Source organism: Rhinolophus hipposideros (genome assembly GCF_964194185.1).
Source record: "Rhinolophus hipposideros genome assembly, chromosome: 13".
In the NCBI taxonomy this organism is placed as follows: Eukaryota; Metazoa; Chordata; class Mammalia; order Chiroptera; family Rhinolophidae; genus Rhinolophus; species Rhinolophus hipposideros.
This window is the reverse complement of record NC_138059.1, coordinates 33,732,915-33,745,937: the sequence shown is the minus strand read 5'-3', so window position 1 is coordinate 33,745,937 and position 13,023 is coordinate 33,732,915. Positions and strand designations below refer to the sequence as shown.

Here is a 13,023-nt window from a genome sequence, read left to right as displayed (position 1 = left end):
CATTGCTATGTACAAAGGGAGTGGGAATTTTGATGAGGTGAGACAAACCGCACGTCTGACATATGAGCAGTCTTGTGTGCAGAAGACTACTACCCATGCTTATCCATACAGTACCCCCTTACTTCTGGAAAAGAAAAACAGGGCGCCGTGTGTAGGTATGAACCAGACCACCTCAGGAGAAGGAGGAAGATGGAAGAAAGTAATCTTTACTTGGACTTAAGGGCTTAAACTTTCAAAGTGTTCTCGATTTTAATTTTCTTGTGTTTTTTTTTTTTAATTTGAAAAGCAACAAAAGACAGAAGGCCAAAAAGAATATGCAATCTCCATGCAACATTGCAACAGACATTATTTTTTTTTTTTTCAATTCAAAGGGAGATTTGATTTCTTTCTTGAAGCTCCCAATTATTAATAGGGGGAAGAAAAAGTTCTAGCATAGGAATGTGTGGACACTCTTCTGCCTCATCTATAGTCACAACCATAAGATACACCTGTTTTAAGAAATACTTTCCTCTTTGCTTCAAGTTCATTAGAGTTTCTAAGAATTTTTATAAAGAATCTCAGGATGGTAGGAGGTTGTTCTAGGGAAAATTCTCAATTACCAGCAGTCCCTAACCCACCCACAACACTTCACAATAACCTAAATTCAGCTCAGAAGTGCTGTGGGAATATTATTTATGAGAATGTATTATTGTTTGCAAAGATTGTAAAGTAGGAAATGATTTGTGTTTAAGGTTATAATTTACTTCTTTGAATCATTTTAAATGGGCACAGAGGGAAGTTACTAAAAATGTTCTAAAATTAATTGGGGCTAAGATCACACAAAGAAAAATGATGCGCAGCATTAAAGAAAGTCCCTCTGTCAAGGCAGTGGGCTCAAAGTCTGAAGGAACTTGGGGAGGATAGGATGCTGACTAAGGGAGAAGGTGGGGAAAATTAAGTTTCCCATTATTAACGAGAGCTTCGAGCAAGTCATGCCAAGATGAGCAGTTTTACAGGCACCTTTGCTGAAGGTCTAAGAGAGGTATCAAGGCTGGTCCTAAATTTCTGGCAACTTCAGGTCCCAAGAGGCCGGCTAGATGTATTGCATTTCTGGGTAATCTCTGATCTTTACAATAAGTCCAGGATTATTCCCCTTTCTTTGAATTAATTAGAGTAGCTCTCTTTTTCTTGTTCCCAGAAAAATGATTTCCCAGGACTGGGAGTCTCGAGATAAATGGAGAATTTCAATACAATGTGGTACATTCAACCCTCCCCCGGGTAACTGTGTGACGTGCCTGGACACTTACTTTCTATGGTTATTTCATGGAAACTGAGCATAAGCCAGAATAATAAGCGAAACTAAAGACCAGTTCTAAATACACAGTCATTTTGAAGCATAATATAACATTTTCAGAACAACTGGGGCCTGTAGAGCTCCCAAGTTGACAATATAACTAGATCTTTTGTTTGTTATTGTTCAGATTTTCAAAATAAAATAAAATCTAGAATGTCCATAAAGATAGTATGCGTAGTAAATAGAAGATAAGATATACCCAAATTGCTCACTTTATCGAAATGTTAAAAATGGCAAACGATTAGATAAATTGTGTGCCTATTCAGATTAGTAACAGTATGGTGATTTTAACTGAACAATTTCTAGAAAGCTAAAAAAGTGCTCTTTGCTAAATAGTCTACTATCATATTTCATAAATGTATTTTAAATATTTGAAATGATTAAGAAGGGGAAACTATTTGCAAAACAAAATGAAATTCTCTTCGAATGTACATTATTTCAGTTTAAACTACGCATTCTTTAAGAATACCATAAAATTTTTAGCAGAAATATTACAATTGGGATATGTAAACACATGTTATGCTTGATCCAGACAATAACCATCAACTTGTTTCTATTTCAATGACGTTTCCAAATTCACAGAAATTTAGAGTCATGCTATTTCCATAGCAGCAAAAAAAGAATAAAACTTAAAAGATCTTGCTCTTTTTTCAGTCTTTAGCAACATCTCATATTCTCTTTTCTAAATGTATTTAGTAAATCATATAAATTTTGAAAGTAGGATAATTGAGACATGACTGTAAAATTACACATTCTTATAGTAATGTAGAAGAACCAATGTTTAATTCTTAATGTAAAAGGGATGCTAAACTATGGATTTAACATCAAGCATCAAAGAATCTAAGTCATGTAATGTCCGCTTACCATATGAATAAAATATATTGTATTACAAATGTTTTTAGATAATTCATTAATGATCAAAAAACACTGTAATATTTGCTGTTCCTGTTTATTTATTAAAACTCAACTAGGATTTAGAGTTTTTAACATAAGTGCTATAGCTACAAAAATGCAAGTTTCTTCATGGTTAATGTGACACAGCATGTCAGTGAATAACTGAAATTAATAGCTTAATTGTTGCCAATTAACATGCTTAAGAAAACAGAAACTAGACTTTCTTCTTTTATGCATGTGTTAAGTTGGATGTTTTCATTAACTATTCTGATCTCTTAAATTTCCATTTGTCAAAACAAAAAAAAATGGCTCACCTGTAACAGACATACAGCCCAATGGAGCGATGAGAGTAATGGGGGCAAATCCATAGGCTGCAAAGTTTCCTGTCTCTCCCATGGCCATTAGTACAACCCCACCCCACCACAACACACTCTTGAAGAATGGCTTTGGGTGTTCTTGGTGCGCCAACTGAAGATGAGAGTATTTCTAGAAGTAAATCAGAATTTAAATAAGGTAATATTTCTACCCAATTAAAATCTGCCTTAAAATTTTGGGTCTTAATAAATTTGCATCATGGCTTTTAAATTTATTTGTAGGTTATTATAGAGCAATTATTACAGTTTTGTGTTTATTCCAAACATATTAACAGCAGAAGTGACTCACACTGATACAGCATTTTATAGTTAAAGGTCTTTCTCATATATGAATGTTACTTAGTTCTCTTAACAACTCTGCAAAATATGTATCATTAATACTATCTGAAGATGAGGTGTAGGTGAAGGAGTTAAATGGCTTTTTAGTCCACTATACCAAACACTTATTTTAGAATATCAAAAAGTCCAGATGCCAAAATAAACATTAATGAAACAAAGATAATAAATCACTAAATAAAAACCTTTTGAAAGGGGATTCAAATTTATGAGTTAAAGTAGCTACCATAATAAACACAGCAGGGCAGAATGCTTTGGTAGCAGGGGGTTGGGTTGGGGGGGTGAAACCTTATTTATATCTGGTTTGAGTATTTCATGGATTCCTAAAAAAACTGGCCATTAAATAAAGTCCTATTTCTCTATTGATTTTATGAAAACTGAACTTACTTCCTTATACGAAGTATATACAATTCTAAATTACTTAAAAATTTTTTTAAAGAAAATAATGTAAGTACCAGAAGAAAACATCAAACATTTAAAAAAACATCTTGGCTTATGCCAAAATTATGAACATCTTTTTAAGTGTGGTACAAATTCATAAGCCAGCTAGGCACCTTGCCTTGGGCACAGAGTACTACTAAAAGGCCCACAAAAACCTTTCTTTTTGAAAAAGAAAAAAAGAAAGAAAAAAAATGAATGTAATCCAGCTGGATCGTATTTATCTTTATATCAATGAGGTCATAAAACATAATTTTTTTATATTTTTGATGGAGGAAGGAGCCCAAGAAGGCAAAAGTGCCTGAGGCTCATTATGGTTATAATGTGTTAGAAAAATAAATGTCTTCTTACCTGAATATTTAGGGAAATGCTGATTACCAAGTTTCCTAAAATGGCCAGCAAAACTCCAAAAAGGTGTATCTGAAAAAAGAAAGCGTTTTCTTTAAATGATATTTTAAATAGTACATATATTTACTGGAAAAAACACACAAATAATTTAAGTCGATACATTCACTCATTTGTTTATTCAGTCAGCAAATATTTACTGAGCACCTATCTGCAAGGGTTGTTTGGAACATGAACAACGATTTTATTGGAATTAGTTTTTAACTTTAGTCAAATATTTTTAAGAACTAGCTCAGTTTCTTACTGAATCTCTAGATATTCGCGTCATTCACTAAAACAAAGAAAATAGTCATCAGGTTGTGACTTTTTCCCACTAAGATGTTTCTTATTTATCTTTTCTGTTCATTTTCTCCAGCAACCTCTCTGACTGGACTATTTATTGCCTCAAGTATGGACTATGTAATTTTTTCCCATCTGGTCTCCCTCTTTCCTTTCTTTTAAAATATTCTGGAGGACTTTGGTATGGCCTTGGAGTTAAAAGACGAATCTGAGATCAGGTCTGTTATTTTCTAATGGGTGACCTTGAGCAAGTGATTTTATCTCCCTGGACTCAGTAAACAAGGGATGTTGGACAAGGTGTTTCCAAAAATCCCTTTACCTCTAAAGTTCTATGATCTCCACTGGAGACAGATTAAATTTTCCCATCACTCCCCTGGTAAAGAACTCACAATGTCTCTCTATAGTCAACTACATCAAATATAAAATTACCGTACCAGCTCCCCATAGTCTGTCCTCAACCTGACCATCCAACTGTCCATGACACACTTAATGTGCTCCTTACCTCTGGTAGCTGGCATACAACATTCTCTAGTCAGATGTCTTTTTTTTTTAATTGGGGAAGGGGAACAGGACTTTATTGGGGAACAGTGTGTACTTCAGGGACTTTTTCCAAGTCAAGTTGTTGTTCTTTCAGGCTTAGTTGTGGAGGGCACAGCTCAGCTCCAGGTTCAGTTGCTGTTGTTAGTTGCAGGGGGCACAGCTCACCATCCCTTGTAGGAGTCGAGAAGTCGAACCGGCAACCTTGTGGTTGAGAGCCTGAGCTCCAACTGAGCCATCTGGCCACCCAGGAGCTGAGTGGCAGCTCATTGACTTCATTCTAGTTGCGGAGGGCGCAGCTTGCTGGTCCATGTGGGAATCGAACCAGCAGCCCCATTGCCCAGAGCTGTGCTCTAACCAACTGAGCCACCTGTCCGCCCCAGATGTCATTCTTTGTTCATGTTTCTCCGCTCACCTAGACAGAGCAGCATCTTCCCTCAGTCCATTCCAACCCTCCTGACCTGCTGAGGTCCACCTCCTTGAAACTGTCTCAGACCACCCCACCCCACCTTCATTTTCGCAGACTCTAAATAATGTACATCCCTTATTTCTTCTTTTATATTGTCATATGTATCATTAGGCTCAATAAATAGATGGCAAATTCTCTGAGGGAAGAGAACCATGTCTTAGGCTTCTGTTGGGTCTTCAACAGCATCTACTACACAAAATGAAGGGCTTGAAAAATACTTGCTTGGAAAAGTGTAATGGTTTAAAACTAAAATTAAACATATTAAAAATAAGTTCCTTCATATTGCCCAAGATGTATATTACATATCCTGCATCTATTATTTGATGACTTAAAAAGTTACATTAGCAGCTCCTAGCTAAATACAAAGGTATAATATCTTCTAACATTATAAATTAGCAATAATGTAAGGAATCTTCTTCCCTTTTCTTCTGTAGTACATAGCTTCCAGCTAGCTTCAAATTCCAAAGAGTTATTTGAATTTCAAATGAACATTGCAACCACAAGGAACCCTTTTCAGAATGCAAACTGTCTTTGAAGTTGTAGAACTTTATTATATGTGCCGAAGTGAAATTCAGTATTTTTAACAAATGAAGCAGAGAAGTTGAAAACCCATTTAATAGTTGATATATAATATCCATAGTCTTTAATCAGTTAAGAATTTTCCTTTCCTAATAAAGGCACTTGGCAATAATTTTGATGGCTATTCCTCATGGGGAACAATTGTATCATAATACAATGTGCTATTTCCATGCTTTTGATTTACAATTAAATGCATTTGGCAATAATCAAGAAAATAAAGATTCAGAAGAAATTTGGGATTAAATGGAGAATTATGAAAATCTTTCATAATTATAAAAGTAAATTGTTAAATAAAAATAAGTGACTTCAAAATTCTTTAAATCATTCAATGGGTAGTGTAAATGCCACCAGACCGAGTGTTTAGAAATTTGTAGCAGGATTTGACAATGATTTCTTGATATAACACCAAAAGCACAGGAAACAAAAGAAAAAAATAGGTAAGTTGAACTTCATCAAGATTAAAATCTTTTCTGCATTAAGGAACACTACTAACAGAGTGAAAAAGCAACCCATACAAGGGAGGAAATATTTACAAATCATATATCTGATAAGATTGATATCAAGAATATATGAAGAACCCCTATAACTCAACAACAAGAAAACAACCCAATTGAAAAACAGGCAAAGGACTTGAATACTTAAATAGACATTTCTCCACAGAAGTATGAGTATACAAATTGTCATTAGGCACATAAAAAGATGCTCAACATCACTAATCATTAGGGAAATGCAAATCAGAACCACAATGAGCTACTGTGTTTCCCCGAAAATAAGACCTTGCTGGACCATCAGCTCTAATATGTCTTTTGGAGCAAAAATTAATATAAGACCCAGTCTTATTTTAATGTAAGACCTAGTATAATATGATAACATAACATAACATAACATAACATAACATAATATCGGGTCTTATGTAACATATAACATAACATAACATAACATAACATAACATAACATAACATAACATAACATAACATAACATAATAAATATACTACCCGGTATAATATAACATAATACCAGGTCTTATATTAATTTTTGCTCCAAAAGATGCATTAGAGCTGATGGTCCGGCTAGGTCTTATTTTCAGCGAAACCCAGTATCAATTCACACCCACTAGGATGGCTACAATTAAAAAAGAAAAATCAAACAGAAAATAACAAATATTGGTAAGGATGTGGAGAAATTGAAACCCGGTGCTTTGCTGGTGGGGGTGTAAAATGGTACAACTGCTGACATCAGACCCTGTGAAAAATTATCTCAAAATCAAAGACTCAAATGTAAGAGCTTAAACTATAAAATTCTCAGAAGAAAACATATGAGTAAATCTTCATAACCTTGAATTTGGCCATGAAATCTTTTAAATAAGATATCAAAAACATAAGCAACAAAAGAAAAAATAATTGGATCTCATCAATATTAAAAATTTTATGTCAAAGCATACTATCAACAAAGTGAAAAGACAATCCATAAAATGGCAGAAAATATTTGGATATCATAAAGCTAATAAGGGACTTGTATTTGGGATATATATAAAAACTCTTACAACTCAATAATAAAAAGACAACCCAATTAAAAATGGGCAAAGGATCTGAACACACATTTCTGCAAAGAAGACAAATGGCTAACAAGCACATGAAAACATGTTGAAGATCATTACTCATCAGGGAATGCAAATCCAAACCACAGTGCGATACCACTTCATATCAAATAAGATGGCTGTAATAAAAATTCAGATAATAACAAATGTTAGCAAGGATGTAGATAAATCAGAACCCTCATACAATGCTGATGGAAATCTAAAATGGTGCAACTACCTTGGGAGACAGTCTGGCAGTTACTCAAAAAGTTAAGACTTTGCATTTGACTCAGCACCTCCACTCCTAGGTATGTATCCAAGAGAAATGAAAACATATGTCCATACAAAACTTTGTACACAAACGTCCATAGCAGTATTATTCATAATAGCCCAAAGTAGAAATGACTCAAATGTCCATCAACTAATGAATAAATAAAATGTAGGGCATTCATACAATGGAATATTATTCTATCATAAAAAGGAATGAATGCTACAACCTGGATGAGCCTTGAAAATGTTATGCTAAGTAAAAGAATCTAGTCACAAAAGATGATTCCATTTATGTGAAAGGTCCAGAACAGGCAAATCTATAGAGAGAGCAGATTAGTGGTTGCTTAGGGTTGGAAAGAATGAAGGGTTTGAGAATGACAGTTAAAGGATGATGGGTTTCTTTTTGAGGTGATAAAGTTCTAAAATTGTGGTGATAGTCGCACAACTCTGTGAATATGCTAAACACCAGTAAATTGTATACTTTAAATGAGGAATTGTATGGTATGTGAATTATATTTTAATAAAGTTGTTACAAAAAAATAAAATAATCTGAAAAACACAAAGCATTTACATCTTTTATTTTTGCCCAGATAAATAAACTACTACAAATGTAGCTACCGTGTTTCCCTGAAAATGAGATGTAGCAGAACAGTTGGCTCTAATGTGTCTTTTGGAGCAAAAATTAATATAAGACAGTTTTATTTTACTATAACATAAAACTGGGTATTATATAAGACTGGGTATAATATAATATAACATAATATAATATAACATAATACTGGGTCTTATATTAATTTTTGCTCCAAAAGACACATTAGAGCTGATTGTCTGGCTAGGTCTTATTTTCGGGGAAACATGGTAGCTCTTATTTCACCCTCTTCCCTTCCAGTGATAAGTAACTTTTTTCTGAAGTTGACATATTTCTTTCCTTCCTAGATTTATTTTTATCTTTATTTTGTTTATTCAATATTTCTTTTTTCATCTTCTTTAGACGCTTAACTCATTAGCTTTTCAATCTAATAATATGTGCAAGTACGGTTGCACATTTCTCTGTTTTAGCTGCTTGTATAGTTTTGGCATGTACAGTTATCAATGGCATTTAGTCCTAAATATTTTCTAATTATCTTATTTTTATCTGAGCCTTATATTATTTAGAGGTGTGCATTTTAATATTTTTAAACAAATGGGGTGTTGGTTATCACTTTGTTACTAATTTTCTAATTTTCAGTTGTGGGCAGAAAATATGCTGCATGTAAATTATGCTTTTTGACTTAGTATATGGTGTAAATTGAAATTTGTTTTGTGAACTTGTAGTGTATGGTCACATTTTATAAATATTCCATGTATGCTTGAAAAGAAAGTATTTAATTGTTGAGTTATATATATTTATATATTCTATCTATCTATCTATCTATCTATCTCTCTCTCTCCATTAATTTATTGCTTATATCTTTGATACTCTTACTAAATTTTGGACTACTTTGTCTATCAATTGCTTAGGGAGGTATATTAAAAATCTACTACGAGTGTGAATTTATCCATTTTCCTTTTAAATCTACTGAGTTTTGCTTTACATATTTTGAAGTTATAGTGTTAGGTGTATATAAGTTCAGGATTGTTTCATCTTCCCAGTTAATTGCTCCTTTTATCATCATCTATTGACTTTTTAAATCTCAGTAATGGTTTTCTTTTAAAGTCTATTTTATTGGATATTTATATAATATGGCTGCTTTCTTTTGGTATTTGCAACTTTCCACATAACTTTACTTTCAACATTTCTGTGTCATTATATTTTAGTCAGGTTTCTTATATATAGAAAATAACTGGAAAAAACATCCCGAGACATTTTGTCAAATGGGAAGGTTGGTCCATTTTGTTTATTCTGATTACAAATATATTTTCATTTATTTCTACTATCTTTTAGTCCATTTTGTTTATTATGATTACAAATATATATGTATATATGTATATATATATACATATATATATATGTATATATATATACACACACATTTTTTTAATAGTTTCTGGGTTTTTTTTTTAAAGATTTTATTGGGGGAAGGGGAACAGGACTTTATTGGGGAACAGTGTGTACTTCCAGGACTTTTTTCCAAGTCAAGTTGTTGTCCTTTCAGTCTTAGTTGTGGAGGGTGCCGTTCAGCTTCAAGTTGTTGTCCTTTCAGTCTTTGTTGTGGAGGGCGCAGCTCAGCTCCAGGTCCAGTTGCCGTTGCTAGTTGCAGGGGGCGCAGCCCACCATCCCTTGCGGGAGTCGAACGGCAACCTTGTGGTTGAGAGGATGCACTCCAACCAACTGAGCCATTCGGGAGCTCAGCGGCAGCTCAGCTCAAGGTGCCGTGTTCAATTTTAGTTGCAGGGGGCGCTGCCCACCATCCCTTGCAGGACTCGAGGAATCGAACTGGCACCCTTGTGGTTGAGAGCCCGCACTTCAACCAACAACTGAGCCATCCGGGAGGCAGCTCAGCTCAAGATGCCGTGTTCAATCTTAGTTGCAGGGGTGCTGCCCACCATCCCTTGCAGAACAGTTGAACCGGCAACCTTGTGGTTGAGAGCCCACTGGCCCATGTGGGAATCGAACCGGCAGCTTTCAGAGTTAGGAGCATGGAGCTCTAACCGCCTGAGACACCGGGCCAGCCCCCATTTTCAGTTTTGAAAGGAGGTGCCAAACTATTTTCCAGAGCAGCTGTACCATTTTACATTCCCAACAGCAATGTATGAGTGATAAAAGTTTCTCCATTATTAAGTTTATCATGCATTCCCAACATAAATTCAAATATTCAAAATTCCCATCCTTCTAAACATAAAAACTTCCATTTGATTAACTAAGTCTCTTCTCGCCTACCTTACATGTTATTGATGTTTTAGTCACTATCATTATTGTGTTATATAGTCAATACTTGCCTTATTTATCCACGTTTATCTATTTCTTTGTTCACCACTGCTATTTTTAAAAGGTTTTTATTAAAACACAGCTAACATGCAATATTATATTAGTTTCAGGTGTACACCACAGTTAGTCAACATTTACATACCTAAAGACGTGATCACCATGATAAGTCCAGCAACCATCTCACACTGTAACATGCTATCACAATATTATTGACTATGTTCCCTATGCTGTACATTATATTCTCATGACCGATTTCATGCCTGGAAATTTGAGCTCTTATTCCCCCTTCACTTTTCCCCTCCCTTTTAAAATTTTTCAATTACAGTTGACAGACAATATTATATTAACCTCAGGTTTACAGCATAGTGGTTAGACATTTGTATAATTTAAGAAATGATCTCCCTGACTAGTCTAGTACTGATCTGGTACTATACATAGTTATTATCATATTATTGACTATATTCCCTATGCTTTACTTTACATCACCATGACTATTTTGTAACTACCCCAATGACTATTTTGTAAAATTAAGAATTTGTACTTCTTAATTCCTTCCCCCTTTTCACCCAACCCCAACTGCCCTCCCATCTGGCAACCATCAAAATTTTTTCTGTATCTATGAGTTTGTTTCTGTTTTGTTTGGTTTTTTTTTTTTTTTGTTCCTTAGATTCCACATATAAGCAAAATCACACTGCATCTGTCTTTCTCTGTCTGACAAACTCTACTCGGCACAATATCCTCCAGGTCCATCCATGCAACCGCAGATGGCAAGAACCCATTCTATTCCATGGCCAACCAATATTCCATTGTATATACTCAAAAGTACCACCTCCTCTTTTTTTATCCATTGATGGACACCCAGGCTGCCTACATGTTTTGGCCATTGTAAACAACGCTGCAGTGAACATACGAATGCACACATCCCCTCAAAGTAGCATTTTGGGTTTCTTTGAATAAATATACAGAAGTGAGATTACTAGGTCCTTATTTTTCCATCCCTTTTCTTTCAGTCTGTGTGTGTGTCTCTTGATCTGAAGTGAGTCTCTTGTAGGCAACATATGTACGAGTCTTGTTTTTTAATCCATTCAGGCACACTATCTTTTGATTGGAGCATTCAATCAATTTACATTTAAAGTAATTATTGATAGATATGTAGTTATTGCCATTTTACTACTCACATTTTTTATCTTTTTTTTTCCATTTTAAAGAAGTTTCTGTAACATTCCTTGTAATAGTGGTTTGGTAGCGATGAACCCCTTTTGTTTGGGACTCTCTTTATCTGTCCTTTAATTCTGAATCATAGCATTGCTGGATAGAGTAATCTTGGCTGTAGGTCCTTGCTTTTCATCACTTTGAATATTTTGTACCAGTCGTTCTGGTCTGCAAAGTTTCTGTTGAAAAATTAGCTGACAGTCTTATGGAAGCTCCCTTGTAGATAATTAACTGCTTTACTCTTGCTGCTTTTAAGATTCTCTTATCTTTAAGCTTTGGCATTTTAATTATGATGTATCTTGGGTCTCCTTGGGTTCATCTTGTTTGGGACTCTGTGCTTCCTGGGCTTGTATGTCTATTTCCTTCCCCAGGTTAGGAAAGTTTTCTGTCATTATTTCTTCAAATAGTTTTTCAATTCCTTGCTCTCTCTCTCTTCTCCTTCTGGTATCCCTATGATGAGAATGTTGTTACACTTGATGTTCCAGAGGCCCCTTAAACTACTCTCATTTTTTTGGATTCTCTTTTTTTCTTTTTGCTGTTCTGTTTGGCTGTTTTCTGCTATCTTATCTTCTAAATCGCTTATTTGATCCTCTGCTTCACCTACTCTATTGTTGATTCCCTCTAATGTATTCTTCACTTCAGTTATTGTATTCTTTCTTTCTGACTGGTTTCTTTTAATGTCTTCAATTTCTATTTTTATGTTTCCTATCTCTTTGTTGAAGTTCTTCCTGAGATCATTGAGGATCCTAATAACCAGCGTTTTGAACTCTGTGTCTGGTAGATTGCTTGTGTCCATTTTGTTTAGCTCTTTTTCTGAAGCTTTGCTTTTTTAATTTTATTTGGGACATGTTTTTTTGTCTCCCTATTTTGGCTGCTTCCCTGTGTTTGTTTCTGTGTTAGGTAGAGCTATGTCTTCTGGTCTTAGTAGAGTGGCCTCATATAGTAGGTGTCCTGTGAGGCCCAGTGGTGCAAATCTCCCTGGTCTCCTGAGCTAGGTGCTCCAGGTGTGTCCCTTGTGTGGGTTGTGTGTGCCCTCCTGATGTAGTTGAGCCTTGGTTGCTGTTTGCACATCAGTGGGAGGGATTGACCCTCAGGCTGATTGGCTGTGAGGCCTGGCCGTGATTATACTGGAGAAGCAGTGTTGCAGGGGCTGACCCTACAGAGCAGGATTCACTTTAGCAGGGCTCTGGTGCCTGCCCAGTCTTCCCTTTGAATGTGTCATCCTTGGAAGCTCCTGGCCGTGAGGTCCAAAGCTGCCTATTTGGTTCCCAAGCCCAGGGCCTTCTGGGAGGGGCCTTGTTACAGGTCAAGTTCAGCCACAGACTATGCCCTTTCCTGGGGGCCACCTGTCAAGAGCCATAAACTGCTCTTAAAAAAAAAGTTCTATTGAGATATAATTTACATACCATATT

At 35.2% G+C, this 13,023-nt stretch overlaps 1 protein-coding gene across 3 annotated transcripts in view; it reads right to left on the bottom strand.

Moving 5' to 3' along the window:
* NIPAL2 (NIPA like domain containing 2) overlaps window positions 1–13,023 on the bottom strand; it is an 82,354-nt gene that overhangs the window by 46,668 nt on the left and 22,663 nt on the right. For all 3 annotated transcript variants that reach the window (XM_081070939.1, XM_081070941.1, XM_081070940.1), the window contains exons 2-3: window positions 3,727–3,795; window positions 2,542–2,713 (exon numbers count right to left, since the gene is read on the bottom strand). In XM_081070939.1, the coding sequence (XP_080927065.1) occupies window positions 2,542–2,713; window positions 3,727–3,795 (241 nt within the window). The remainder of the gene's footprint in view (window positions 1–2,541; window positions 2,714–3,726; window positions 3,796–13,023) is intronic.